General features: G+C 59.8%; 3 protein-coding genes across 17 annotated transcripts; all 3 read left to right on the plus strand.

The window, feature by feature from the left end:
* Positions 1–1,361: 1,361 nt before the first annotated feature.
* Positions 1,362–7,549, plus strand: MAFG (MAF bZIP transcription factor G). Of its 11 annotated transcripts, none has more exons than XM_036268003.1 (3): positions 1,362–1,402; positions 5,933–5,996; positions 6,087–7,549. In XM_036268003.1, exons 2-3 carry the CDS (start codon positions 5,961–5,963, stop codon positions 6,537–6,539), a joined length of 489 nt encoding a protein of 162 aa, XP_036123896.1. In that variant the 5' UTR covers positions 1,362–1,402; positions 5,933–5,960; the 3' UTR covers positions 6,540–7,549. The 11 variants fall into 11 exon arrangements, with proteins under 11 accessions (XP_036123896.1, XP_036123898.1, XP_036123894.1 ...); XM_036268005.1 differs by having other exon boundaries at positions 1,376–1,398; XM_036268001.1 differs by lacking the exon at positions 1,362–1,402 and adding an exon at positions 1,893–1,943.
* A 3,340-nt stretch (positions 7,550–10,889) lies between these two features.
* On the plus strand, positions 10,890–16,734 carry SIRT7 (sirtuin 7). The gene is made up of 10 exons (XM_036267995.1): positions 10,890–11,019; positions 11,092–11,229; positions 11,320–11,424; positions 13,386–13,456; positions 13,537–13,609; positions 14,120–14,218; positions 14,293–14,529; positions 14,666–14,746; positions 14,903–15,009; positions 16,063–16,734. The coding sequence occupies exons 1-10, from the start codon at positions 10,927–10,929 to the stop codon at positions 16,259–16,261; spliced, it is 1,203 nt and encodes a 400-aa protein (XP_036123888.1). The 5' UTR covers positions 10,890–10,926; the 3' UTR covers positions 16,262–16,734.
* Positions 16,735–17,106: 372 nt separating this feature from the next.
* On the plus strand, positions 17,107–23,108 carry PCYT2 (phosphate cytidylyltransferase 2, ethanolamine). 5 transcript variants are annotated; one of them, XM_036269298.1, is made up of 14 exons: positions 17,109–17,264; positions 18,893–18,981; positions 19,258–19,390; positions 19,636–19,702; positions 19,917–20,001; positions 20,187–20,231; positions 20,381–20,434; positions 20,846–20,984; positions 21,192–21,274; positions 21,485–21,562; positions 21,757–21,822; positions 21,942–22,007; positions 22,198–22,286; positions 22,370–23,108. In XM_036269298.1, exons 1-14 carry the CDS (start codon positions 17,186–17,188, stop codon positions 22,479–22,481), a joined length of 1,185 nt encoding a protein of 394 aa, XP_036125191.1. In that variant the 5' UTR covers positions 17,109–17,185; the 3' UTR covers positions 22,482–23,108. The 5 variants fall into 5 exon arrangements, with proteins under 5 accessions (XP_036125193.1, XP_036125191.1, XP_036125190.1 ...); XM_036269297.1 differs by having other exon boundaries at positions 17,110–17,264; positions 19,258–19,419; XM_036269301.1 differs by having other exon boundaries at positions 17,111–17,264; positions 19,258–19,306.
* The last annotated feature ends 2,454 nt before the right edge of the window (positions 23,109–25,562 follow it).

Below are 25,562 nucleotides of genomic sequence, written 5' to 3' on the forward strand. Positions count from 1 at the left end.
GTCCACTCTGGAGGATGGGCTGGCAGGCTGGATCCCCAGATAGCTGACGTTCCGATTACTAGGTCATCCGGCAGGGAGAGCCCATATTGCTGGTGTGTCTGAAGGGAGAGAATTCTTTCACTCCAGGGAGGGTCAGTCTCTGTTCTATTTGGACCTTCAATTGATCGAATGAGGCCCACCCACATTATGGAGGGTGATCTGTTAAAGTCTACCCATTTTAGTGTTAATCACGTGTACAAACACCCTCACAAAAACAGGCAGTATATTTGACCAAATATTTGGGCATCTCGGGTCCCGGTCAAGTCGACACACAAAATTAACCGTCACAGGAGGCGCACAAGCTGCTGAGGGTCAGAACCCCTTACCCGGCCAGGAGTGTTCCTATTTGTTCAAACAGTTGCAGAGCAGGGAGACAAGGAGAGGCCCCTTGCATCAGAGGTGGACATGCTCACTTCCATCCCCGAACTGAGAGTCTAGGATGTCCGAGCGGTGGTGTACCCTGAAGGGCAGCAGGGGTGATCAGGGGAGCTGAGCAGAGGTTTCCAAGAACCGCACTGCAGCGGCTCATCTCCAGTTCTCTCCCTGGGCCCACTTAGAACCGAGGCCCAGCGCACGCGGGTGGGCGAATGAGGCACTTTGGGGACAAGGGGAGAGGGGAGACACCGGAAAACGGAAGAAAATGCAATACGCCAAAAACAAGGGGCAGACTGCTTTCCCAGTTTCTGCCAGGGTGGCCTCAAGGCCTGGTCACTCCGCACGCACCCACGGCCTGTGGCCAGGGCTGGGCCTGGAGGGCTTGTGGGACTTTGTGCCCCTGCATCGCCCATCTAAGGCGTGAGCCCCAAGCAAAGACCCCACCCCACCCCAGCGCAGGTGAAAGCGGGCCCTTTGGACACGTGGCCTTTGAAACTGTCAGCACACAAGGGGCAGGAAAGCTGCTGCACTGGCCACTAGGCCCCGCCCTGCGGGCCGGGGAGGGGGCGTGGTCTTCGGAGAGCGCGCGCCCCGGCTAGTCCCGCGAGACCCCGCCCGGGCAGGGCGCGGCGCGCGTTGCCGGGGCGACAGTGCCCGGGCGCGCCTGCGCATTGCGGCCGCGCCCCGCCTCCGCCGCCGCGCCTTCCCCTTTAAGCCCTGGCCGGTCGCGCCGCCGCTTCATGAATGGAGCCCACGTGACCAAACATCATGTGACGTCTGTGGAGCGGCGGCGGCGGCGGCGGCGGCGGCGGCGGCGGATCCCGAGCCTGGTCCGGCCCGGCCTTCCCAGCGCGCTCGGCCCGGCCCGCGCAGGCGGCGAGCCCCCACCCCGGGCCCGGAGCCCCCGCGCGGCCCATCCCCGCGCAGCCTCGGAGCGCCCGCCGCCCCCCGCCCCGGCCTCGGTCCGCCCGGGCCCGCAGTGTGGTGGGTGAGTGCGGCGGCGGGCCCAGGCGGCCGGGGGGCGGGGGGCGGCGGGGGGCTCCGCGCCGGGTGCAGCCGGCGGGGCCGCGGTTCCTCCGGGTGGGCCCGAGCGGCGCGGGCCGGGCGCTCCTGGCGTTGGGTCTGCCCCGCTCTCTGCCGGCGGCCCGTGCCTCGATTTCCCCACTGGCGGGGCAGTGCTGGCCGCTGCGCCCGGGCTGCGGGGGTGGGCCGCGGGCCGGCGGAGGGCTGGCGGGCCGGCGGGGCGGGCGCGCGGCTCGCCCGGCGGAGGCCGGGGCGTCCTGGAGGGAGGGGCGGCCAGGGTGGCGGGAGGAAAGGGTGGGGTCGAGTGGGGCGCCCGGGGCCCCGCGGAGGAGCCCCGCGGCTCGGCCGGGCTGCTGATTCATCAGGTGTCTGTGTCGGCGCCTTCGCGGGCGCTGGGCCGGGGGCCGGGCCGGCCGGCTCGGGGGCGCTGGGAGACCCTGCTCGCGCCGCTCCGCGCCACACGCGTGCCAGAGCCCGAGGGAGACTTGCTGAGTCATCAGCATGAGGTCACTCGCTGCTCATCCCGGTGCCTGGGGGATTGGGGCTGCGGCCTGGGGCTCACAGGCCAGGAAGCAGGAGGTGGAAGGGACCGTGGGCACGAGGGGACCGGCCTAGGCCCCGGGGCTCGGGCGGCTTTTCAGTTTGGACTGAGGTGCAAGTTGAAGGCCGGGTGGCGAAGAGGAAGTGGAGGGGCCCCCGACGCGGTAGAACGTGAAGCCCCCGGCCTGGCCAGTCTTCCTAGGCATGCTCTTCTCTGGCGGCTGGTCCCCGACCCACGTCTGGGACAGTTCCCCAAACTGGGAAATAGTTCTCTGAGTGAGAGAAGGGGAGGAGCTTAGAGGGGCCGTGCTAGGGAACGGGAAGCAGGCTTTCCCTGTGAGTGGTCTGGTCGGCCAGGCTTTGCGCCCCTGGGCGGGGAAGAGAGGGGTACCTGGACTACAGAGAGAGAAAGAGGCTGGGGAGGTCTGCAGGGAGGGGCAGCCTGGGTGGCGGGAGGAAAGGGTGGGGTCCAGAGGGGAGCCCAGTGCTCCGTGAAAGAGCCGGGCAGAGTACACCTTGTACTGAGTCCTGGGTGACAGTGGACAGGACAGTTGGCAAGCAGGCTCGGCTCTACCAGGAAATTGCAAATAAGAGGAAGCGGCAGGACTTAGACATTGGGGACCAAGGTGTCTGGTGAGCAGGCCCTGTCCCTCTTTGTAGTCGGGCCTTGGGGTCTGGGTTGAGGCTGCAGGTGGTGGGAGCTTGAAGGGTGCCTAGTCCTCAGGGCACACAGCAGGTAAGCTGGGGTAGAAGAATGCAGTTCCCAGTCACCCCAACCTTGTCCCCCTGGAGGTCGTGGCTCGATGTTATTAAGGTTAGCAGAGAATGTGTCCCTGATGGATGTCAGGCCAGGTGGTGGGGACAATTGGAAAGTGACAGCTTGAGGTGTGTCCTGGGACACCTCTTAAGGGTGTATGGGTAGTTCTTGGCCTCTAAAGGTGGGGGAGTGTCTTTGTCTAGATTAAAGTGAGGACCCTTCCCCGGGGATTTATATCTGCAGAGATTTGCCTCCACCACCACAGGGTGGGGCAAAAATAGGTTTATAGTTGTGAGTACATGAAACACAGAGTTTATTCTTTTATTATTAATCATTCTCCATACAAACAACTGTAAACCTACTTTTGCCCCACCCTGTACACACACACACACACACACACACACACAGCCACAGCCACACAGCCTGGGGCTTAGAGATACCAGATCTTTAACAGTCCAGCTGCCCTGGCTGGTTTGCCTGAGCCGTTGGAGCGTCCGCCTGCGGTCCAGAGAGACCCGGGTTCGGTTCCCGCTAAGGGCACGTACCTCGGTTGCAGTTTGTCCCTGGCCCTGGTTGGTCGTGCGGGTGGCAGCCACTCGATGTGTCCCTTTCACGTGAATGTTTCTCTCTCTCTCTCTTCTTCTCTCTCCCTCCCACTTTATCTGAACAAAAAATGGAAAAATGTCCCCGGGTGAGCAAAAACAAAAACAAAAACGGTTCAGCTGATCCTTAGGCTGGAATTTTTGCTCTAGCAGAATGTGGGCTCCTGGAGGGGTGTTTCTTTAAGGCTCCCCACTTACGCACACTTCAGTAGAAGTTCAGTTTCAGATTTTCTCAGAGTGGCTTTCAGCGGACGAGAGCTTCTGGAGGAGGTGGTCTGAGGGCCGGGTGGGGTGAGGCTGGGAGGTCTGATCAAGGTTTGCAGGCCAGCTGTTGAGCCTTCTGCCCAATGTCCGTGCCTTGGAGTTTGGGCCTGGGGCAAAGCTAGAGTTACCTGAATCTCTTTCCCTTTCTGACTGACTCTCGGGCCTAAGCGGGCAGTCCAGGGAACTTTGGTGGCTTAGGGCCATCTAGGCCTTCTCCAAGTGGACTCATCTGGGGAGTGGAGAAGGAAGGATGCCCGAGCCCCAGTTTGAATAAGCCTTAGGGATGAGGAGGAGGGATGGGGTGGTAGCTTCTTTTTCTTTTTTTTTTTGGTTATCCTCACTCGAGGATATTTTTCCCCCATTGATTTCTCAGTGAGAGTGGGAGGGAGAGAGAGAAACATCTATGTGAGAGACACATTGACTGGTTGCCTCCTCTACGCAGGCTGATGCTCTAACCACTTAGCAACACTGGCCAGGGCAGGATAGTTTCTTGACCTCGCCTTTGGGGTCTCCTCCACCTGGCTTCTAGAGGTGCACTGAGCCATCACTGCCATCCCATCCCCAAGGCCATCTCTATCCTGTCAGTGTGTGTCCCCAGGTGGGCGGAGGCCAGGCCAGGCACTTGGCAGTCCTGGCTTTATGAGGCCTGCCCCTCCCCCAAGTGCTCACGCACACCTTTGATTAGGATGCCACTGGCTGCACTTGTGCTGAGTTCAGGCCTTCTGCGGAGGGTGAAATCTGTCGAGGAGGCACTTTTCTGTGATCTCTTCAGGAAGTCACCGCTGCGCTCAGCATTGGGGGTGGAGGGGGCGTGGTGGTGGGAAAAGCTGGTGCCAGGGCTTTTCCTTTGGAGCGACCATGGTAGGACCCAGGGCAGTGTCACTGCACAGCAATGTGTTCTGCCATGAGGGCCTGGCCCCAGGGTGGTCAGGGGTCCTGAGGACCTTCTTGCCTCTGGTTCTGGTCTCCCCATCTGCTACCCTGGAAGAACCAGGCCCTGGAGCTGCAGGCCTGCCTGAAATTCAGGGTGGCCTGGCTGGGGGGATGCCTCTGGCCTCCCAGTGCAAGGCTGGGGGGTGGGGTCTGCCATGGAGCCCACTTGTGCCTTTACTTCCCAAGCCCACGCTTGAGCTCCCAGTGAGGGTAAGAAGCCCTTCTCAGGCCAACATTACCTGAAGTGCTTGTGGTGTCCTCTGGGAGGGAGCCTGGGGTCTGTCTTAGCTCCCCAGCATTTACCTCCCTGCCTCTAACCAGGAAAGGAGAGTGCAAAGCTGGGGGTGGGCAGCCAGTCTGGTGGTGGCTGGCTGAGCCAGGAGTCATACGCCTAGGCAAGCAAAATTGTTCTTGGCAGGGCTTTAGGAAGCAGAAAGTGAAGGTGGGGTGTGGGAAGGGTAATCACGTGGGTGGGAGGGGGCCCTGGGTCCAGCCACCTAGCCCCTTTGCTTTGGTCCGGTGCCCTGTGGGTGCTGACTCCGGACAGGGGGCCAGGGAGCAGCCATTGGCCCAGAGGGGACTGAGTAGTCCCCTTGAATGGCTAACTGTAGGCACTCTTGTGAAATGCCTTGGGCAAGGAGGGCAGGGGCGCGACATGCTGCAACCCAAAGCCACAGGATGATTACTCCATCAGCAACTGGGTGCCTGCCTGCCACCTGGAGGGTGGGGGCGCTCCCGCCAGAGCTAGTTGGACAGCCCACTTGCCGTTCTTCAAAGTGGGAAGTCCTGGGAGAAGCAGGATGCCCCTGGTCCTCCCCTCTGCCTGAGTCCCCAGTGGGGATGACCCTCGAAGCCTTGGTGAGAGCAGGGCTTTGTCCTAGGCCAGCTGGGGGGCAGGTAGGACCCTCGAGTACACACGTGCAGGGTTGCTGGCCCTGGCCCTCACCTGCTGTGGCCAGGCTGGCCTTTCTGACCTTAACAGCTTTCTGCTCTGGCTGCTGGTCCCCTGGGGCTGTGTTGGCTGGCAGGAGTGATGTGCTGAGTCAGCATGACTCGCCAGGAACAGCCGCTCTGGGGCGCACACTGGGGTTATTTTTAAAAGCTCTGGGCTTCCTTCTGGGCTGGCCCCTCCCGCACCCTTCTAATCTCTCCCCCAGCCCCTTTTTTTGCCTCTGCCTCCCTCACACTCCTTCAATTTCCCTTTCTTCCTTGGACCCTCCTGCCCTCCACCTGGTTTCCTAGGGGCCGGGTAGACAGGGAGCAGCCCAGCTCAGGAGAGGCAAGGCCTGAGGGCCGTCCGCGGGGCCAGGTATTGGGGAATGGGCAGGTGGGGCGAGAGTGGGGGTGTGGAGGGGAAAGGGGGTCTCCAGGGTCCTGATGTCTTCTCCCTGTCTTGCAGAGTGCCTGCTTGCTGTGCCCCCCGGGTTATGACGACCCCCAATAAAGGAAACAAGGCCTTGAAGGTGAGCAGGCAGGGTGGGCACATTTCGGGGCTGGGGTGGCACAGGGATGGTGGCTGTTCAGCCAGTGACCTTGTGCACTGTGCCGCCCAGGTGAAGCGGGAGCCAGGTGAGAATGGCACCAGCCTGACGGACGAAGAGCTGGTGACCATGTCTGTGCGGGAGCTGAACCAGCACCTGCGGGGCCTGTCCAAGGAGGAGATCGTCCAGCTAAAGCAGCGCCGGCGCACGCTCAAGAACCGTGGCTATGCCGCCAGCTGCCGTGTGAAGCGGGTGACGCAGAAGGAGGAGCTGGAGAAGCAGAAGGCGGAGCTGCAGCAGGAGGTGGAGAAGCTGGCCTCAGAGAACGCCAGCATGAAGCTGGAGCTGGACGCGCTGCGCTCCAAGTACGAGGCCCTGCAGAACTTCGCCAGGACCGTGGCTCGTGGCCCCGTGGCTCCGGCTCGGGGCCCCCTTGCTGCCAGCCTGGGGCCCCTTGTCCCCGGCAAGGTGGCTGCCACCAGTGTCATCACAATAGTAAAGTCCAAGACGGACGCCCGGTCGTAGGGACGCACGCTTGCCCAGGCGGGTCTGTGAGGGGCCACTAGGCACATGGTGAATTTGGCAGCCCTGTCCCCTTCTTCCTCCTCTCTTCCTCTCTTCCTCTCCTACCTCCTCCCTTCCCTGCAAAGCACAACCTGCACCCCAGGGGCGCCGGGCTGAGCCCCTTGATCTCGTCGTTGTCATCGTGTGTTTTGTACGTTGGGATTGGTCAGTTCGGCGGTGACGTGGGGTCACACCTGCCCCCTTTGTACCAAGGCCATGTGGGCTTGGAATCCAGAATTGGCCCTTTGGGAATAGATAGAAAGACCGAGCGAGCTGTGGGGCTTTTGAGGGTCCCTGAGCAGGGAGGGCATCAGGGCAGGATGGCTGCTTTCTCTCCCGAGTGGCCCACAGGCCCTGAAGTTGGGCTGGCACAGGGCCGGGTGGATCACTTGCAGCTCAGCCAGCAGGCATAGATGGGCTCTGCCCCGAGGAGCAGGGTGTCCTTGAGGGCCCTCGACAGGCGGGCCACCGGCCTGGGTGCTGGGGGGATGGGGTGTCGTGTGGCTGTGGGCCAGGGGCCTCCGTGCGCTCAACTGGCACATTGCACTGAACAAGACCAAATCACTGGTTGTGAGCGTACGTGAAGGGTGTGTCCAGTGTCCTGCAATGGTCCCGTGTCACTGTTTACATGACCTATTTGTGTGGTTACATAGCCCTTTATTTAAAAGAGAGAAGTTCCTTTTACGAAGTTATTAAATTATATGTTTAAAAGCTAAAGAAAAAAAAGAGCTGCAGAGTATTTATAAAACTGTCTTTTTACAAAAAACAAGCAAGAACATTTGACCATATAAATGGAAAAGGGAAGAAATTATAATAGAAACTTTGCTAGTTTAAAAAAAGAAAAAAAAAAAAGCCCTTTCTTGTAAACTTACAGACAAGTCTTTGTGGCTGTTGAAGTTTAGTTTTTATATACACAGAGTTATCAGATGTTATTTATAAAACTTAGTTTAAAAAAGACAAAAAAAAAAAAAGCCAAGCCGCGAGCGACCAGAAGGCGCGTCCTCACGTCCTCTTTGCTGACTCTTTTGCAATTGTACCGAAAGTGACTTACTCCTTCGCCCGTCCTGCTTCCGGCTCCGCCGGTGCCTGGTGTCGTCCGTGCCTGGTGAGGTCTTGTGCAGCGTCTCGTGCTGGTGCTTCTGGTGACCTTTGACCTGTGGGTGTCGCTTGTGTCTGTTCTCCTGTGTTTGTTTTGGATTTGGTTGTGTTTTGCTTCTGCCGGCTTGCTGGGCACAGGCTGGGATGCCGGGCGGGACCCGCTCCAGCAGAGTTTGGGGGTTCTGTGCCCACCAGCCCAGCCTCACTGCCTGCCCCAGGTTGCCAGGAGGTCCAATTTGGGGCTCTGCCGCTCCCACCCCTGCTGCCCCTTGGCTTTGCATGTGTGTGTCAGGCTTGGGCTGATCCAGTGGCAGGGTAGGTGAAACTGGGGGCTATCCTGGGGGGGCCCTCATGCAGCTTCCGTGCCCACTGCGTCTGGCCCCCAGTGGGGGCTTTGCAGACCAAGGAGTCACTGTTGGTGCCCACGGGGTGATGGCCAAGCTGCCTGCCCCTAGCTGTCTTCCTCCTGGTGTTCAGTCAACCTGCTCCAGCTCTGGCCGCTGACCCCAGCTTGGTTCCTTGAGGCTTCCTATGGGTCTCAGCAGGGTGCCCAGCGGTCCACTTATCCCAGAACTGTTTCTGTGCTTCGGGCGGTGCTTCCTAGGCAGAACCAGGTGGTTTTGGGGCCCCCTGGGGTGGCCCCTTCTGAGGGCCTGGGAGTCTCCACCAGTATCAGACAAGGGCTACAGTTTCCAGGGCCAGGTCCTGTCCCCTTCTCTCCTGAACATGCTGGCAGCTCTCGGCTTCAGGCCTTCTTCCGCCTCCCTTTGGGATCTGTGTCTTCCAGGGATCCAGTGCTTGGCTTGTGGAGGTCCTCTGGGGTTGAGCCCCCCTCCCATCCCGGCCACTCGGTGGAGGCAGCCGGTCTCCCAGGCTTGGCTTGGAAGGCTCCTCATAGGCACGTGACAGGGGCTGCCTGTGGTGTCCGCCCCCGAGAGGCCAGTACCGTCTCTGTGGGCCTTGACCTCTTCTCGGAGTTGCTGGTTGGCTTCTCTGGGGGTCCTGAACCCCTGAAAAGCACAGAAGTGCAACAGAGTGGCCTGGCAGAGTTTCACCTGGTGTTCAGCAGGATTTTCATCCTAGAGTTGGACCCAGTGCCTGTGGGATGGGAGCAGCGACATGCTGTCAACGTCGGCCATCTTGATGGGCTTCTCTGGGTCCTAGATGTTCAGAGACATTCCCTGTTGTCCCTGGGTCAGCCTGCAATGGAGATTTTGACTGTTGATTCCAGATCACTTAGTGGCCTCCTCCCCCTCCAGTCTGCCTCTGTCTTGTAGGATCCAGATGACAGTTGTTGATGGTTGTAGCAGCAGTGTGTTGGAATCGCATTATAACAGTCCCCAAAGAGAGGTCATGCCCAGTCCTGGTGCTGGGAAGGACAGCTGTCCATGTCCGTTTACTGTCCCCACTTTTGTCCTGGCTGGGAGGTGGTCGTCCATCTCCATCTCTGCACACCTCTGCCAGGCTGTGGACCTGGAGAATGGAGGGAGGATGTGGGGGCGAGGAAGGGGAGAGGAAGGGTTGAGAGTGGGCAATGCTGAGCAGAAATTGCAGGTCATTGGTTTGGTTTATAGAAGAAGCTTCTGGAGTTAGTTAGGCCATGGTTCCTTTCAGGGTTTTTGGATTTGAAGCAACTGCTCCTTGGGTCTAGGGGTGCATCCAGTTCTTGTCAAGCCACCCTGCAGGCCCACCCCACCCTTTCCCCCTTCCCCTTGGTTTCTTCACAGTAGGTTCTGTGTCCACATGTGACTGGTTGGTGTCTTTCTGATTCTTGTTCATTCGTTTTTCCTACTGTGAGGGTATTGTGTTCCCTCTTTCTCTCCTCAACTTTTCTGACACAGTGAATCGAGGGCTTTGGCCAAAGCCAAGTTTCCCAGACGTGTCCACTAAGTAAACCATGCCGTGCACCTCCCCTCCCACTTGCCCTCACCCGACTCCTCCCTTACCCCAACATGGACACTCAGATTTCAGAGGAGAATCCTGTAGGAACAGGTCAGCTCCTTCCCAGAGCATGGCCCCAGGGAGGCCTCCCTAGGCCCCTGGCTGCTGCTCCAGGTGGCACTGCCCTTTGTACAAGTGAGAAGACATGGCTGCTCTGTGGCAGCTAGGAGGGTTGCTGGTTTCTACTGGGGCTTCTTTCCTCTTGGTCCACACGTTAAGTCTGTGTGCACAACCCTGACTGTCGGCAGCAACCTCAGTGGTCAGTGCCCAGGCCCACAGCTCTGATGCGGGAGCCTGCTTTCTGACGGCTGGTCAAGCCCCATCTGGTCTCTGCTGCCTCCAGCTCTGAGGTGGTGTGTTGGTCAAAGCTCCCATCCACAGCTGGGAAGCCCGAACCACAACCTACAGCACCATTTCCTCTCTGGGATCTTGTAAGTTACTTTTTTAGGCTGTGGTTTGGTGAAAGAAACCAACACATTAACGATTTTTTTCCCTCAGAAGCCACTGAATAATTCTTTTTGGCGCGTTTTTGCCTTCCTGTTGGCTGTCTGGTTTTGCAGCAGATGGGAGACGGGGTGTGCCCTTGAGACAGATGGCCTGTCCTGCTCTGGGTGTGGGCTGTACCTGTTGGGCCAGTCGCACACAGTGGCACTCCACCCTGGAGCAGCAGCCTTGGTACGTGGGTGTCCCCAGTGAACTGTGAGAAGGGACCCTGCCAGCAACCTCGTGTCCCGGCCCCTCCCTTCTTCCCATCCCCTCAGTCTGCTAGTCCCGGAAGCCTTTAACCAAACGGGAGCGGGTGCCGAAGGCCCTCTCCTGGCATCTTAGGGCAACAGGACAAGGGCTGCCCAGTGTGTCCAGCTCTGCTGCTCTCCTGGCGCCGAGAGGGTGGGTCCAAGCAGAGTCGATCACACCCTGCCTGCCCTGCCTAGGCCTGAAGCCAGGGGGATGTGGGGGTACCCTGGGGTCTGCCCAGCGCGGGGGTGGTTGGAGATCCAGGCGGGGAGGGCCGCATGGGGGCGGCCTGCCCCGGCACCACCCTGCCCTGTGCAGTATTTATTGCTAAATTATTGTCCAGGAGGGACGGCACTGGGCCGGGCCCCGGGTATTTATTGCTGTACATAGTGTATGTTTGTGATATATAAGGTTTTCTTTATTTTGTATATGATCAATAAACACCTTTTAAAAAGACTGGCAGGTGCTTCCTTGGGCGTCGCGGGCGGGGCCGGAAGGGCGGGGCCTCGCGCGCCTGCGTCGGCGCACGGCCTGCCGGGAGGCGGAAGCGGAAGCGCGCGTCCGCCCGGCAGTGATGGCAGCCGGGGGTCTGAGCCGCTCGGAGCGCAAGGCAGCCGAGCGGGTGCGCAGGCTGCGGGAGGAGCAGCAGCGGGAGCGCCTCCGCCAGGTACGCCGCCGCCCGCCCGCCCGCCCCGCGCCCCGGCTCGCGCCGCGCTCACCGCCCGCCCCGCGCCCGCAGGTGTCGCGCATCCTGAGGAAGGCGACGGCCGAGCGCAGCGCAGAGGAGGGCCGGCTGCTGGCCGAGAGCGAGGACCTGGTGGCCGAGCTGCAGGGCCGGAGCCGGCGGCGTGAGGGCCTGAAGCGGAGGCAGGAGGAGGCGAGTCCCGCGGCGCGCGCCGCCTGGGCCCGGGCCTCGCTGGGTAGGGGCGGGCGGGCCGGGGCTGATGGCCGGCCTGGGTCTCGGCAGGTGTGCGACGACCCGGAGGAGCTGCGGAGGAAGGTCCGGGAGCTGGCCGGCGCCGTGCGCAACGCCAAGCACCTGGTCGTCTACACCGGCGCGGGCATCAGCACGGTAGGAGGCGGGGCGTGCCTGGCCGTGTCCGGGTGGGCTCCCAGGGCCAGGAGGGGCGCGGACCGCGGCGCCGGGCGCGGGCCTGGGGCGCCCCCTTTTGGGTGTCTGACCTGCAGACCGGACCTACGGCACTCCAAGTTGAGTAAAACCACTGGGCCGCCAAAAACTCACTTTAAGTATGTTCTTATTGATTTTTTTAGAGAGGAAGGGAGAGAAAAATAGAAACATCGGTAAGAGAGACATTGATCGGCTGCCTCCTGCACGCTCCCCACTGGGCATCGAGCCCGAAACCCGCGCGTGTGCCCTGACCGGGAACCGAACCAGGATCTCTCAGTCCCTGGGACGTCGCTCCATCCACGGAGCCACACCGGCGGGGCTAAAAACTCACTGTAAAAGCGGCTCTCGAGGTCTTTCCTTTCTTAGAAGCTCCAAATGATTCAATTTGAAACCTCACTAGTGAACAGTTTTAAAGGCTTGAACTTCATTGTTATACCCAGTTAGAGGTGAGGGTGGGGCATAATAGCTTAGTACTTGCGGGCACCTCATTCAAGGTGCAGGAAGTTCATGTACTGTCCCGAGGTTACATGGGCAGAGCTAAGGCCAAAACTGTGTCCTGATTCCCCATTCTTGGTTTTGCAGAATGTTGGAGGAAGGTAAGTGGGGAGCAAGGCAATGCAAATAAGAAAGAGAAATGCATTGGGTTTTGAGAAGTTTTAAGTGAGACGCTGCCCTGGGCTGTGGACTAGGTATGACTAGTTTTGACGGTGTGGATGGCACATTTTTTGTCTAATTGATGGGTGTGTCTTGAGTGTGACCTACGTGTAGGCCCAGCAGAGATAAACACTGAGGATTTCCATCCCAGACAAGCTGGCAGATGACATTAATAAGGCATATACGCAAATGACTGTAATGTGAAGCTGGCTGTGTGTTAGATCACTAGACATCCAGGCATACCCTCTGTGGTCTCAGAGCTGGGAATCCAGCCTACCTGGTTTTTTTGTAGGAGGTGGGACTGAGTCGGGGCCTTGAAAGATGGGTAAGATTTTACAGGCGAAAGTGAGAGTAAGACACTCCAAACAGGGATGAATGGAGGCCCAGTAGAAAGAATGGGTCAGGTGTGTTTACTGCTCCAACCTACAAACAGCTGGAGCACAGGTGGTCTGGTCTCCCTGCACGATTGCAGGTGAACTCTCGTTATGAGCTTATTTCAAAGCAGATATCCCTTGTTAAAGAGCTGTAAGTGACTACTTCAAGCCACGTGCTGCTCGTTAATTAGCTCTGAGCATTGCTATTTGAAAGTCCACTTTCTGGTGTGAGTCAGAACTACTGGTCAGGGTGGACATTTTTCTGACTGTGAGCAGGAGGGAGAACATTCAGCCTGAGGAGCACGGAGCACCTTGATCCTGGCACGCCTGTTCTTTCTGTCTCTCAGATGGCTTTGTTTCACTAGATTGGGAACTTGGGAAATTTAGTAGAGTTTATCTCAACTGGAAAGGTTGGCCTGTCTTTGTGGAGGTAGGGCAGGAAGTACTTACCTCATCAGGATGGGAGAATTTGGACAGAGGAGGGATCCCACCTAGGGGTTCACTTTTCTTCTGCACTGGCTAGACCCGAGGGACACAGGTGAGCTTGGCCAGTTGCCCCTCAGTGTGGAGGACAGGTGTGGCTGCAGAACCAGGTTGGAGAAGCCCCCAAGGAAGCAGGGCTCACTGGAGTCTGGGAGGAAGAGCTGGACCAGATGGGAGCAGGGTCCAGGCAGAGGGAAGGGGCCACATGGGGTACACTCCATCTGGGTTCCGTTAGAGTAGACTAGGAAATGCTGAGCCTGTGGGATGGATAGAGGCCAGTCCAAGGGCCAGCCTGGAACTTGTTGGGAGAAACATTTACTTCCTGTTCGTGGGGCCTGCTGGGGCCTGCAGTGGTGCCTATTTACGGGGCTTATTTTCCCTCTGAACATGCAGGCAGCCTCTATCCCAGATTACCGGGGTCCCAATGGAGTGTGGACGCTGCTTCGGAAAGGGAGGTGCGTCAGGTAAGCAGCCTAGCACCGCCTTTCCCGGAGTGGAGCGGGGGCAGCATGTGCCTGACCTCTGCTTCCCTTTCACCTGATAGTGCTGCTGACCTGAGTGAGGCCGAGCCGACCCTCACCCACATGAGCATCGCCCGCTTACATGAGCAGAAACTGGTAAGAGCCCAGTGTGGCTAGCTGGTGTACTTGCTATATCCATGGCGTGGGGCCTGGAACACCATCTTGGTGCCCAAGTGGCCACTGCATCCTGCCTCTGTCAGCCAGTGGACTCCTTGATGAATGCCCACCAAGTGGCTTAGACTCCTGGTTTAAGCCTCCCTCAAGACAAGAGGGTACCTTCTCTGAATCAACATGGAAAGGACTCAGGAAATCTGCAGACCCTCTGCTGAGCACCTTCAACCAAGGGGCCTTCAAGGACCTGAAACATAATGACCCAAGAAAGCATCTGAGCCTTGAGCCCCTGATGCACACGCTTGCCCTCCAGGCTTCTCCAAGTGCTTCAGAATTGTTGGGGTGGGCCCTCCTGAGTCCTGCTAGGACCAGCCTGCTTCCCAGGTTTTGCCTTTGAGGCTTCATGCAAGGCTGGAGTTACCCCTGGTTTGGAGGCTCTGGGCTTGCCGGGTTCAAGATGGTTTCGCTGCTGAGTGCGCCCTCCTTCCCCTCCAGGTGCAGCACGTGGTGTCTCAGAACTGCGACGGGCTCCACCTGCGCAGCGGGCTGCCTCGATCAGCCATCTCCGAGCTTCATGGGAACATGTACATTGAAGTGAGCGGTCCCTCTGGGCCTTGGGGGCCTGGGTGGGCCAGTGACTCCCACTCACAGTGCCCTCCCCTCCTCAGGTCTGCACGGCCTGCACTCCCAACAGGGAGTACGTGCGGGTGTTCGATGTGACGGAGCGCACCGCCCTGCACCGACACCAGACAGGCCGGGCCTGCCACAAGTGTGGGGCCCCGCTCCGGGACACCATTGTGCACTTTGGGGAGAGGGGGACCCTGGGGCAGCCTCTGAACTGGGAGGCAGCCACCCAGGCTGCCAGCAAAGCAGACACGATCCTGTGTTTAGGCTCCAGCTTAAAGGTACACAGACGGCACTGTGGATGGGTAGGGAGTGAACCTGCTGGCAGCTGGCCAGCTCAGCATTGGACCCCAGCTTCCTACAGCCTTGTTCCCTGGTGTGTGTGTGGTCTCTCTGTCCGTCTGTCTGTCCCCATAGGTTCTCAAGAAGTATCCACGCCTCTGGTGCATGACCAAGCCCCCCAACCGGCGGCCCAAGCTCTACATTGTGAACCTACAGGTAACCTGGTGCTCAGAGCCATACCCTTCGACCCAGAATCCCTAGGATGTTCCCGTTCTGCACTCAGTACCTCGAGGGCTGGCCAAGTGGGACCCAGGCGGCAGGGCATTGGGAAGGAGCGAGGTACTGACCTCATTTGCCTTCCCCTGTCCCCAGTGGACCCCAAAGGATGACTGGGCTGCCCTGAAGCTTCATGGGAAATGTGATGACGTCATGCAGCTCCTCATGGATGAGCTGGGCCTGGAGATCCCCCCCTACAGCAGGTGAGGGGGCACAAGCACACCCTGCTCCCGCCCCTGTGTGGACAAGCTATGTCTGTCTTCTCTCATGAACTAAGTGTAGAAAAAGTTCTGAGGTGTGGCTGCAGTGTGGTGGCCTCTGCAGGGACTAGCCAAGACACCCTGGATGATGTGACTCCCTGTGGGGTGAGGGAGTCTGCTGCTGTGTGCCTAGACGTCCCCCTTACCCAGACAGCCTGGAGGGGGGTCCCTGGAGGGACCTGCTCTCAGCAGTGCTGGTTGAATAGACTTGGTGCACTTGGTTTGGGGAGCTGGCAGACTTGGGGAAGCTTAAAGAAACTGTTCCTTAATACAGAATTTATGATAATTTAGACGTGGTGTATGTTTTGAGTAAAAAGTTTACACTTTCTTTCTCTGTGAATTTTCAGGGTCTTATAGGGGAAATCAATAACTTCTTTTAATCAAAGGGTTCAAGAATTAAGGATCCCTTCACCTTCTGGGCCTGGCAATTCTTGTATGTTATGTTTGTGGTGTTCTGTAATGTGGGCCTATTGTGTACTGTACTTTTTTTTTTTTTACATTAACTTAGCTCATTTTCCTTATCAGTGCTTATCTGTATCTTAAGTTTATAATATGTGGTTCTACATCTCAGTCAGACACATGACCTCACCCGGGAGCCTGTAGGTCACACCTCCCTAGTCACCTGACCTTCCCACCTATCAAGTCTCACAATCTGGGAAAGGGGAGAGGGTCTGGTCCACCTGCCCCTGGCCTTACAAGTGAGAGGTGGGGCCCAGAGTTGTTAGTGACTCGTCCCTGCTGAGACCACTGCTGCCCCACCTGAGCATGCCTAGCCACTAGGTCACCGACAAGGACACGTTCTACAGAGGCTGAGCTAGGCTGGGAGCTTACCCTTCCTGTAGCTCAGGGTGGTGGAGCTACCACCAAGCAGAGCCTGCCACGGCTAAGACAGGGAGGGAGCAGGGTCCCCTCCTCAGTCAGCTTTCCCATCCTGGGGCAGGTTGTGACTGTGAGAGGCTCCCAGGCACACCTGACCCAGTTTTCCCTTTTTGGTAGGTGGCAGGACCCCATATTCTCCCTGGCGACTCCCCTGCGGGCAGGTGAAGAAGGCAGCCACAGTCGGAAGTCGCTGTGCAGAAGTCAAGAGGAACCCCAGCCGGGAGACCAAGGTGCACCACTTAGCTCAGCCCCCATCCTAGGTGGCTGGTTTGGCAGAGGCTGCACCAAACGCACCAAAAGGAAGAGAGTGACATAAACTGGTGCTTGACTGAGAACGACAATTGGCACTTTGCAGATGGCTGGAACTCTTGAGTCAGGGGCTAGTGGCACCCAGAAGGCCAGCACAGCCCCGCAGGGTCTAGTGAGAATTCTCTGGGGTTGATGTTTTCACCGTGACATGTTTAGCCATTTGTCTTGGTGGGAAGCCTCCTTGCACTGCTGTGCTTGTCCCCTGCCCCCATGGGCCTGAGTGTTGACACCTGGCTGGTCAGCTTCCTAAAGGCAGCAGCCACGCCTTCCTATGAGAACAGAACTGGCCAGCCAAGAGGAAGCACTCGCTGCCTTACCTCATTCATCAGGCTAGTCTCAGGGGCTTCAACCCTATTTCTACTTACTAAGAATGTTAACTTTATAGTAAACCTTTTTCTGTATAGGTATGCGGCAAAGGGGTGGTTTTGAGCCTTCACTCTCAGCAGACCTTTTTATTGTTATTAAACATTTCTGCACTGTCTTCGTGTCACTGCCTGACTGCTGTTCTGTCGCTGCGGGGAGTAAGGTGCCCAGCCAAGTTCCTTGCACCCGGGCCAGGAGGTAGTGGTGCACAGGGTTTTGCCCCGCGCCCTCCTTCAGGTGCAAATAGGAGGCGGCACGCATACGCCATTGGCTGTAAGCAGGAGTGGGCGTGGCTACGTTCTGGCGGCGCATACTATTGGCCTCGCGCGCGGAGGGCGGGCCTCGGTTCTGTGGAGGCCTGTGGCATACGCCATTGGCCGAGAGAGACGGAAAGGCGGGGCGGGGCTCCAAGCGCGGAACGGCTCTCGCCATTGGTCGGGAGCGGCTCGTGAGGCCCGCGTGACCGTGCGTGCGCAGGTACAGGGCGGGCGGCGGCCGCTCGGAGTTGAGAGCCGTCCGTGCCGCGTCCCTGTCCGTGTCGGTCGCTGCTGTGGTGACATGATCCGAAATGGGCACGGGGTGGTGGGCGGCGCCGAGCGGCCAGGCCCAGGGGGCAGGCCCGCCGTGCGGGTGTGGTGCGACGGCTGGTGAGCGCGGGCCGGCGGGCGGGGGCCGGGGTCCTGGGGCCGCTGTGCTCCTGCCCGGAGACGCACCTGCGAGCAGGGCCTCCGCTCGGGCCGAGGTCGGCCGTCAATTGCGAGGCAGGGCGGCGGACTCGGGCTCCCCCGCCGCGGGGCAGGGTCCAAGACGCGGGCCTGGCCGCTGGCCCAGCCCCGGGGACTCGGGGTTCAGAGACACTGGTCCAGGCCGCCGCCCGGCCCGTGGTCCGGGTGGTGACAGCCGCGTGCGTCCGATCTGATGAGTAGTGGGATCGGCGCAGTGCTGTGTGAAGGAGCCAGGCACCCCGGGGCTCCCCGGGGGCTCGTGTCAGGCTCCCCAGCTCGCCCAGCACAGGCCCGGGGACTCCGCGGAGTCAGGGCCGCGGCCGGTCGGGAGAGCGGAGGCCCCAGCGAAGCCGGGCGCCCCTTCGCCTCCTCGCCGGGCAAGCTGGCCGAAGACGTCTGGGGCTGTCAGTTGATAGTTCGCCACCTGAGATGCTTCCTCGGGCCTTTGCTTGTTGGGTCAGAGAGGGAAACACACCCTGTCTGCTGTGCCCCTGCACCTGGATCACCTGGGGAGGAGTGTGGCTTCCTGCCTGTGGACTCTGACCGTGGCCCCAGCGAGGCCAGGCCCTTGCCCCTGCAGGCCACAGCCACAGTGGCCTAGGACACAGTGACTAGGACACACCCTGGACCCAGGGCCACCCTCCATGCCACCTGGGTGCCTCTGGATTTGGACTTCCCTCTTCCCTTACCCCGGGGCCAGAGCCCTGTGACCCCCCAGGCCTGTCTGCTGGGGCCGGTGAGGTGAAACGGGGTAACAGGTGGCATTGGGTAGAAGGGCTCTGAGTAGCCTGGAGAAGCAGGGACAGCTTCGCCCACTCAGAGGGCCCTGTGGGGCTGGGAGCAGTAGAAGAGCTTGAGGGTGCAGCTCAGGGCCTGAAGAGCAATGTGGGGTCTCCCAGCACACACGGGGAGCACGTGGGAACCCAGCCGTACAGTGGCTGCTGTCTGTGGCCTTCAGTTGAGAGTTCAGTCTTAACCAGGCCCGGATTATAGGGTATCAAGCTCTAGAGCCAGGTGACGGAGGTGGTGGTTGGCCCCAGAGAGCGGAGTCTCCCTGGCTCCTGGAGGCAACGTGGGAGCACTCAGGGTTTTCCAAGCCAGCGTGGCCCTTGCTCATTGGTTGGACTTGGTTTCTTGTTGGCCCAGAGACTTGTTGTCTGCCTGCCCCAGGGTAGTACAGAGTTTAGCCTGTCTCTGAATTCTACTGCCTAAAGGGACCACCCACGGTGCTTTGCATTTGGGAGGGGGCCCTGAGGGCCACACAGTCCCAGGCGTGGGGAGCAAGGTCTGTTCTGTGTGATCTCCAGCCCTTGGGATCTGCAGGCCTTGTCCTTGGGCACAGCCAGACACTTAATGCATCTGGCCCTGTGCTGTGCAGAGCTAAGCACTCACCTTCCCTCTGAAAGCCCAGGCTCGGCCAGACCCTGGGGAGCAGTTCCCAGTGGCAGCTTCTCAGAGGGCTTCCTAAAGCCAGAGGAGCCAGCCTGCGCCCCTTCACCCAGTCCCCTCCCTCCTCAGCCCAAGGACTGACTGCCCTGTCCTTTCCACAGCTATGACATGGTGCATTATGGCCACTCAAACCAGCTGCGCCAGGCGCGGGCCATGGGAGACTACCTCATTGTGGGCGTGCACACTGACGGTAAGCTGGAGTTTCTTTGCCCACCCACCCCACTCGTGCCCATCTGGGGCCTGCCCATTCCTCAGGGGAGCCCCCAGCATTACTTGGGAATCTGGTGGGGTGCGGGGACTGTGCAGTTATCCAGCACACTGTCCTGAGTGGCTGTGCTGGCCCAAGGAGGACAGGGCAGTGGCTGCTCGGGTGTGGGAGGGCACTCCCGAGGAGAGGCTGGCTTGTCTGCTGTGAGTCACCCCTCCATGGGTCATCGTCCTGTCCTCTGTTCTTCTCTGGCCCTAGAGGAAATCTCCAAGCACAAGGGACCCCCAGTGTTCACGCAGGAGGAGAGGTACAAGATGGTGCAGGCCATCAAGTGGGTGGATGAGGTGGTGCCGGCGGCTCCCTACGTCACCACGCTGGAGACGCTGGACAAGTACAACTGCAACTTCTGTGTCCATGGCAGTGAGTGGGCACTCAGGGCAGGCTCAGACTGCAGGGGTCATGGGAAGTGCTGGGCCTCCTCACACTGCGGGTAGCCCTGAGCCCCTTGGGGACCTGCGAGCACTCTGGGTCCTTCCCCAGAAACAACAGCAGGCCTGCAGGAGAGGGTTGTGAGCCCTGACGGTCTTGGTGGCTTCAGGTTAACAATCCTATTCCTATGTGTGTGTCATCTCTTAGATGACATCACCCTCACTGTAGATGGCCGAGATACCTACGAGGAAGTGAAGCAGGCTGGGAGGTACAGGTGAGCCCCACCATAACCCATTTGAGGTGGGGAGACGTGCGGGCTACGGCGTGTTTCTTGTGGCCGGGACCGGGGCGGGCTGCACAGTTTTCTGTCATGGCCCAGAGCATGAAGAAGACGCTGGTCTGTGCACAGCACAGCAGGGAAACTGGGTTGCCCTGAGGTGCGGTGCCCTGAACTCTGACCCCATTCTTGTTGTCACCTCTGTCCCCAGAGAGTGCAAGCGCACCCAGGGCGTGTCCACCACAGATCTCGTCGGCCGTATGCTGCTGGTGACCAAGGCTCATCATAGCAGCCAAGTGAGTCTGGGGGTGGGGACAGAATGTCCAGGGTTCCCGGACTGAGGACATGGCTGGGAGGAAGGGAGGTGCATCCGCCCTGCCCTGCCCTGGCCCTTCAGTGGGCTCCAGGACAGCAGGCTTCAGTGTCCTCGGGTTGGCCACATCTGGAAGGCAAGGCCCCCAACATTCTCCCTTCTGCGTAGGAGATGTTCTCAGAGTACCGGGAGTACGCAGACAGCTTCGGCAAGGTGAGTGTGGCTCGGACTGCGCCCTCCGTCCCGCTTCTTGCCTCTGGGCGCTGACCTGGTACTGACCAGCATTGCCTGGAGGAGGAGCAAGAACTGCCCTTGGACAAGTGGCCTCTAACCAGGCAACCTGGCCCTCTCTCCCTTTTTAGCCCCCTCACTTGACACCTGCCAGGGAGATGCTTTTTTCAGAAGGCTCCTCCCAGGTGACCAGTGGTGGCCTCAGGGTGTGGGGTCCCCATGAGTACTGTGTCCACTGGCCTCCCTCCTGGACCTAGGTGGTGGTGGCTGCAGTGCCCATTGTGGCCACAGGACAGAGCCACAGTCCCACCAGCCACAGGGGCCTCTGGTGTGTACCAGGTACTTCAGCCAGCCCTCCATGTCCCTGCCCGAGACACCTGTCGGGAAACAGCACCTGAGTCAGTGAGCCAGCTGGCAGGCTATGGCTGAGGTTTATAGTCTACCTGTAGCCCCCACACCTGCTCCGTCCATCCCACACCTGTGCCTCCCAGAGCAGACGGGCAGGTGTGTGCAGGCAACCCCAGGCTCAGAAGAGGGAACAGGTGAGGGACATGTCTGCAAGGCCGGTCACTGACCATATTCCTCTTGGCTTATAGTGCCCAAGGGGGCGAAATCCCTGGACAGGGGTATCCCAATTTCTGCAGACATCCCAAAAGATCATTCAGTTTGCTTCTGGGAAGGAGCCCCAGCCAGGGGAGACGATCATCTATGTGGCCGGTGCCTTTGACCTGTTCCGTATCCTCTGGGACTGCGGGGAGGGTGTTGCCCTGGCCCTTTTCTCTGCTTGCCCACCCCTGCCCCAGAGAGGCCTTGCTGACTTCTCGAAGCCTTGGGATGGGGTGGCTGCAGGGGTGCTGCGGTTGGCAGGGAGGGCCGAGAGCCGGAGGGCGGGGGGCAGGGCAGCTGCTCCTGCACCGTTACTTGCTCCTGATCTGGGCACAGACATCGGGCACGTCGACTTCCTGGAGAAGGTGCACGGCTTGGCAGAGAGGCCCTACGTCATCGCCGGCTTGCACTTTGACCAGGTTTCAGCCCCGGGTAGCTGACCATGGGGCCCCGAGGCGGGCACAGGTAGCCCATGGGGAGCGAGGCCCTGGACGCTGATGGAGGCGGAGAGGACGGGCTGGGGCCTCTTCCTGGGGCAGGGTGTTCTTCAGGCCTCCCCCACACTGGCAGGTGCCCCGCGGGGGGCTGCTGGCAGGGTGCCTGCTGACCTTCCCTCACTCTGGCCTTAGGAGGTCAACCACTACAAGGGAAAGAACTACCCCATCATGAACCTGCACGAGCGGACCCTGAGCGTGCTGGCTTGCCGGGTGAGCAAGGGCGGCAGGACAGGCCTGGCAGAGTGGGGAGGTGGCCCGTCAGGGACTCTGGACAGCCAGCCCCAGCATGCTGCCTCTGAGTCCCTGTATCCCCCCTGGCAGCCTGGTTGGCATTTAGGGCCATCTCCCACCACCCTTCAGCGTGGTAGGGTGCTTGCTAGCCAGCTGTGTCCCTGTCCCCATAGTACGTGTCGGAAGTGGTGATTGGAGCCCCATACGCGGTCACAGCAGAGCTCCTGGACCACTTCAAGGTGAGGCCCCCAGTGGGCTGGGAGCTGGGCAGTGGACAGTAGCTATGGCTGCCTCCCTTGGGGGAGGGGCCTTGTGGGGTGGTGCTGGGAGGGCTCCCTGATCCCTGCTCCCTCTGCAGGTAGACCTGGTGTGCCACGGGAAGACTGAAATCGTGCCCGGCAAGGATGGCTCTGACCCGTACCAGGTGGGCGCTCTGGGCCAGAGCCCTGGACCGGGCCGGGAGGTGGGCACCATGGCCGCTGCTCCTGTGCCTCAGTCTGAGAGGCAGGACGCTGACAGCAGGAGTGACTGTCCCCACGGCACCGGGGAAGCTGGGCAGTCTCCTTGGGGTCCAGAAGAGGGACCTCAATCTCCCCCCTTCTCCTGGCCTCCAGGAGCCCAAGAGAAGGGGCATCTTCTGTCAGATCGACAGCGGGAGTGACCTCACCACAGACCTCATTGTCCAGCGCATCATCAAGAACAGGTGAGGCCTCCGCTGGGCCGGTGGAGCGAGTGGAGCCCTGAGGCCCGGGCTGCTTGCACAGCTCACCCCCGGCTGGCCCCCAGGCTGGAGTACGAGGCCCGGAACCAGAAGAAAGAGGCCAAGGAGCTGGCCTTCCTGGAGGCCAGGAGGCAGCAGGAGGCACAGCCCGAGGGAGCAAGCCAAGGTGCCTTCTGAAGGAGGAAGACAGTCACCAAAAGCCCTGGAGCTCAGCCCTCTCCCTGCCCTGCCTCCTGCGCCACCAGTCTGGCTCAGTGGTTGTGACAAAGCTGCAGCGCCCCTCTTGCTGGCCTGGCCCTGGAAGGGCCGTTGAGGAGGTGGTCGCCTCCCACCTCCTGCAAGGCACGTTTACAGCAGGCCTGCACCCTTCCCGTCAGGCTGCACAGAGAGGGAGCCCAGCCTAGTGGAGTTGACCCAGCAGGCAAGATGAGTGGAGGGTGTCCCAGAGCAGAGGGATGCCACCCTGTGTGCTTGGGGAGGCCCAGCTTCCATCCTCCTGGCTCCACTGCGGTGCCCCCCACCCCCACCCCTCAGGAGGCTCCTGTGGACCCAAGCTGTACTTCCTGCCTACCCACCTCGGTGAGAATCCACTTCAGGGGTACAGTGACCCGAGGGGCTGCCAACTTTCCTCCTCAGAGTGCAGACCAGGCCGCCTCCTGCACGGGCACCCTCTGTCCCACTCTGCATCCTTGGTGTCCCGACCCTGGCTCCAGGACCCTGCGCCCTGCTCCGAGGCCAGCCTCCTGCTCTCCCCACACTCTTGAGATTGTGCATAACTGGCTGATGTGCGACCAAATAAACCTGGTGGGAGGAGCTCTGTGTCAGGCTGTCAGCCCTGCTCCCACCCAGCGAGGAGGGAGGTGGCAGGTGGCCTGGCAGTGAGGAGGCCCCCAGACCTGGGCCCCCCACCCCCATGGTAGGCGACAACAAGCCAGAGAGAAGCAAGAGCCTAGCAGGTCCCCTGAGGCCTGGAGTCTTGTCACCAGGACCATGAGAGGCTGAGTCCCCACAGCTCCACAGAGGACCACCCGTGCAGGAAGGGTTGGGTCCACAGAATCTCGGGGTCACGCGCACACAAGTGGGACCCACTTGGAGTAGCCCAGCAGCTGACGGGGGTGGGGGCAATGGGTTGGTTGGTGTTCTGTCCAGCAGTGAGGAATGTGAGCCTGGGGTGTTATCTCGGCTGCTGCCTCTGCCCGTCCGCTGCTGGGGGTGTGGGGAGTACACCCTGCAGGCTGGTCCATGGGATCCAGAAGCCAACACCCCTCCCTCCAGTAGGAGGTGGGCCTGTCCTTTATTCTATCGCCTCCTTTTTTTTCTAAATTTTTTTTTTTAATCCTCACCCAAGGACATGTTTGCATTTATCTTCAGATAGAGCTGGAGAGAGAGAGAGAGAGAAACATTGATGTGAGAGAGACGTCGACTGGTTGCCACCCACACAACCCCAACCGGGGCCGGGAACAAACTGCAGCTGAGATACGTGCCCCTAGCTGGAACCAAGCCTGGGACTCTGAGCCAAACCGGCCCGGGCCTCAATATTTACTCTTTATTGATTTTAGAGAGAGGAGAGAAGGGAGGGAGAGAGAAACATCCATGAGCGAGAACATCGACTGGCTGCCTCCTGCATGCTCCCTACTAGGGATTTGGCCCGCAACCTGGGCAGGTGCCTTGACCGGGAATCAAACTGGCGACCCCTTGGGACATGGGTCGACGCTCAGCCAGCCAGGCTCTCCTCTTTTTCTTTCAACTGTTACCTGAGGATGTGTTGTTACTGATTTTTAGAGGGGAAAGGAGGGAGAGTAAACACACACTGATGGGAGAGGAACATCTACCGGTCACCCCTACCTGCCCCAGCTGGTGATCTAGCCTGCAGCCTTCTGGTGTCTGTGATGATGCTCCAACCGAGTCACCTGGCCAGGGCTCGATTTTCTTTTCTTTTTTTTTTTTTCTGTTGATTTTTTTTGTTTTGAGAGAGTAGAAGGGAGGGAGGGGGAGAGAGAAACATGATAGGAAAGAGACACAGTGATTGGTTGCTTCCTGCACATGACCCAATCAGAGCCAGGGATTGATCCTGCAACCCAAGCACTTGCCCTTGACTGGGAATCGAACCCTCCATCCTCCGTGCATAGGCTTACACACTAAGCACTGAGCCGCACCAGCCAGGGCTCAATTTTATTCTTGGGGTCTGACTCAGAACCCGGGCAGGAAACAAGCAGGGTGGTCCTGAAGTTTCACACACACCCTGGCTGGGCAGCACCACCCACTTTCCTCCCTCCCCGAGTTGGGGACACCTGCACCTCCACCCTATCTGGGCACCTCAACTTCAGGAGCACCATGGTGCTGGATCTCCCCACTCAGACCCTTAGGCTGAGCAGGTGGACCAGATGACCCCCCACAGACTTAGATGGGGGAGGCTGGGGAGTGGCCAGTGGGCTCTAGGGTGCTTGAGTCAACCACAGGCCTGCCTGGGGCCCACCACGGGGTGGTACACTGAGGTGGGGACCGCCCCGAAGCAGTATTCACTGAGCCCCAGCCAGGGCTCGGGGCCTGGGAGTCCAGGTCTACCCCTGGAGAGACATCTACCCAGGTGCAGTGGGACTGTGAGTTCCACCCACAGCTTCTCTGAGGCCCAGCTGGCCAGGTGCTCCGTGGGGCTAGGGACAGCCACAGTGCAGGCTCTGGACCACAGACCAGGGCTCAGGCCCTCCGGCACGAGGCCAGGTCACGCTCCAGCTCACACTTTGGGGAACTCACAGTCCGCCTGAGTTGTGGGGGCAGGAGTCAACCCCAGGCAATTAGCTGGAGTGTACCTCCATCTGGCCCCTTGAGGCTGTGCCTGGCGCCCGGTGCGCTGGCTGGCTGGTTTGCAGGGTTGCTGGGCTGCCTGCCCCTCCCGGAGCCACAGGTCTGGTGCCGCCTCCTGCCAAGCCTGCCCTGTTAGCTGGAACTGCACGGTTCACTGCCCTGTGCGGTGCTAAGAGGCAAAGGAGGCCCTGGCCGGTTTGGCTCAGCGGTTAGAGCGTCGACCTGTGGTCCTGAGAGACCCGGGTTCGGTTCCCGCTAAGGGCATGTACCTCAGTTGCAGTTTGTCCCCGGCCCTGGTCGGTTGTGCGGGTGGCAGCCACTCGATGTGTCCCTTTCACATCGATGTTTCTCTCTCTCTCTCTGTTCCTCTCTCTCCCTCCCACTCTATCTGAACAAAGAATGGAAAAATGTCCTTGGGTGAGGATAAAAAAAAAAAGAGAAAAAAAAAGAGGC

Source organism: Molossus molossus, unplaced genomic scaffold (genome assembly GCF_014108415.1).
Source record: "Molossus molossus isolate mMolMol1 unplaced genomic scaffold, mMolMol1.p scaffold_m16_p_19, whole genome shotgun sequence".
In the NCBI taxonomy this organism is placed as follows: Eukaryota; Metazoa; Chordata; class Mammalia; order Chiroptera; family Molossidae; genus Molossus; species Molossus molossus.

Excerpts from the sequence above, each read along its gene's own strand:
- PCYT2 (XM_036269297.1), top strand. The coding sequence starts at position 17,176 with ATGATCCGAAATGGGCACGGGGTGGTGGGCGGCGCCGAGCGGCCAGGC. Across the intron at positions 18,982-19,257 it reads TGTGGGCGTGCACACTGACG|AGGAAATCTCCAAGCACAAG; the intron begins GTAAGCTGGAGT and ends CTCTGGCCCTAG. Across the intron at positions 20,002-20,186 it reads AGGCTCATCATAGCAGCCAA|GAGATGTTCTCAGAGTACCG; the intron begins GTGAGTCTGGGG and ends CCTTCTGCGTAG.
- SIRT7 (XM_036267995.1), top strand. The coding sequence starts at position 10,927 with ATGGCAGCCGGGGGTCTGAGCCGCTCGGAGCGCAAGGCAGCCGAGCGG. Across the intron at positions 13,457-13,536 it reads CGGAAAGGGAGGTGCGTCAG|TGCTGCTGACCTGAGTGAGG; the intron begins GTAAGCAGCCTA and ends TTCACCTGATAG. Across the intron at positions 14,747-14,902 it reads TCTACATTGTGAACCTACAG|TGGACCCCAAAGGATGACTG; the intron begins GTAACCTGGTGC and ends CCCTGTCCCCAG.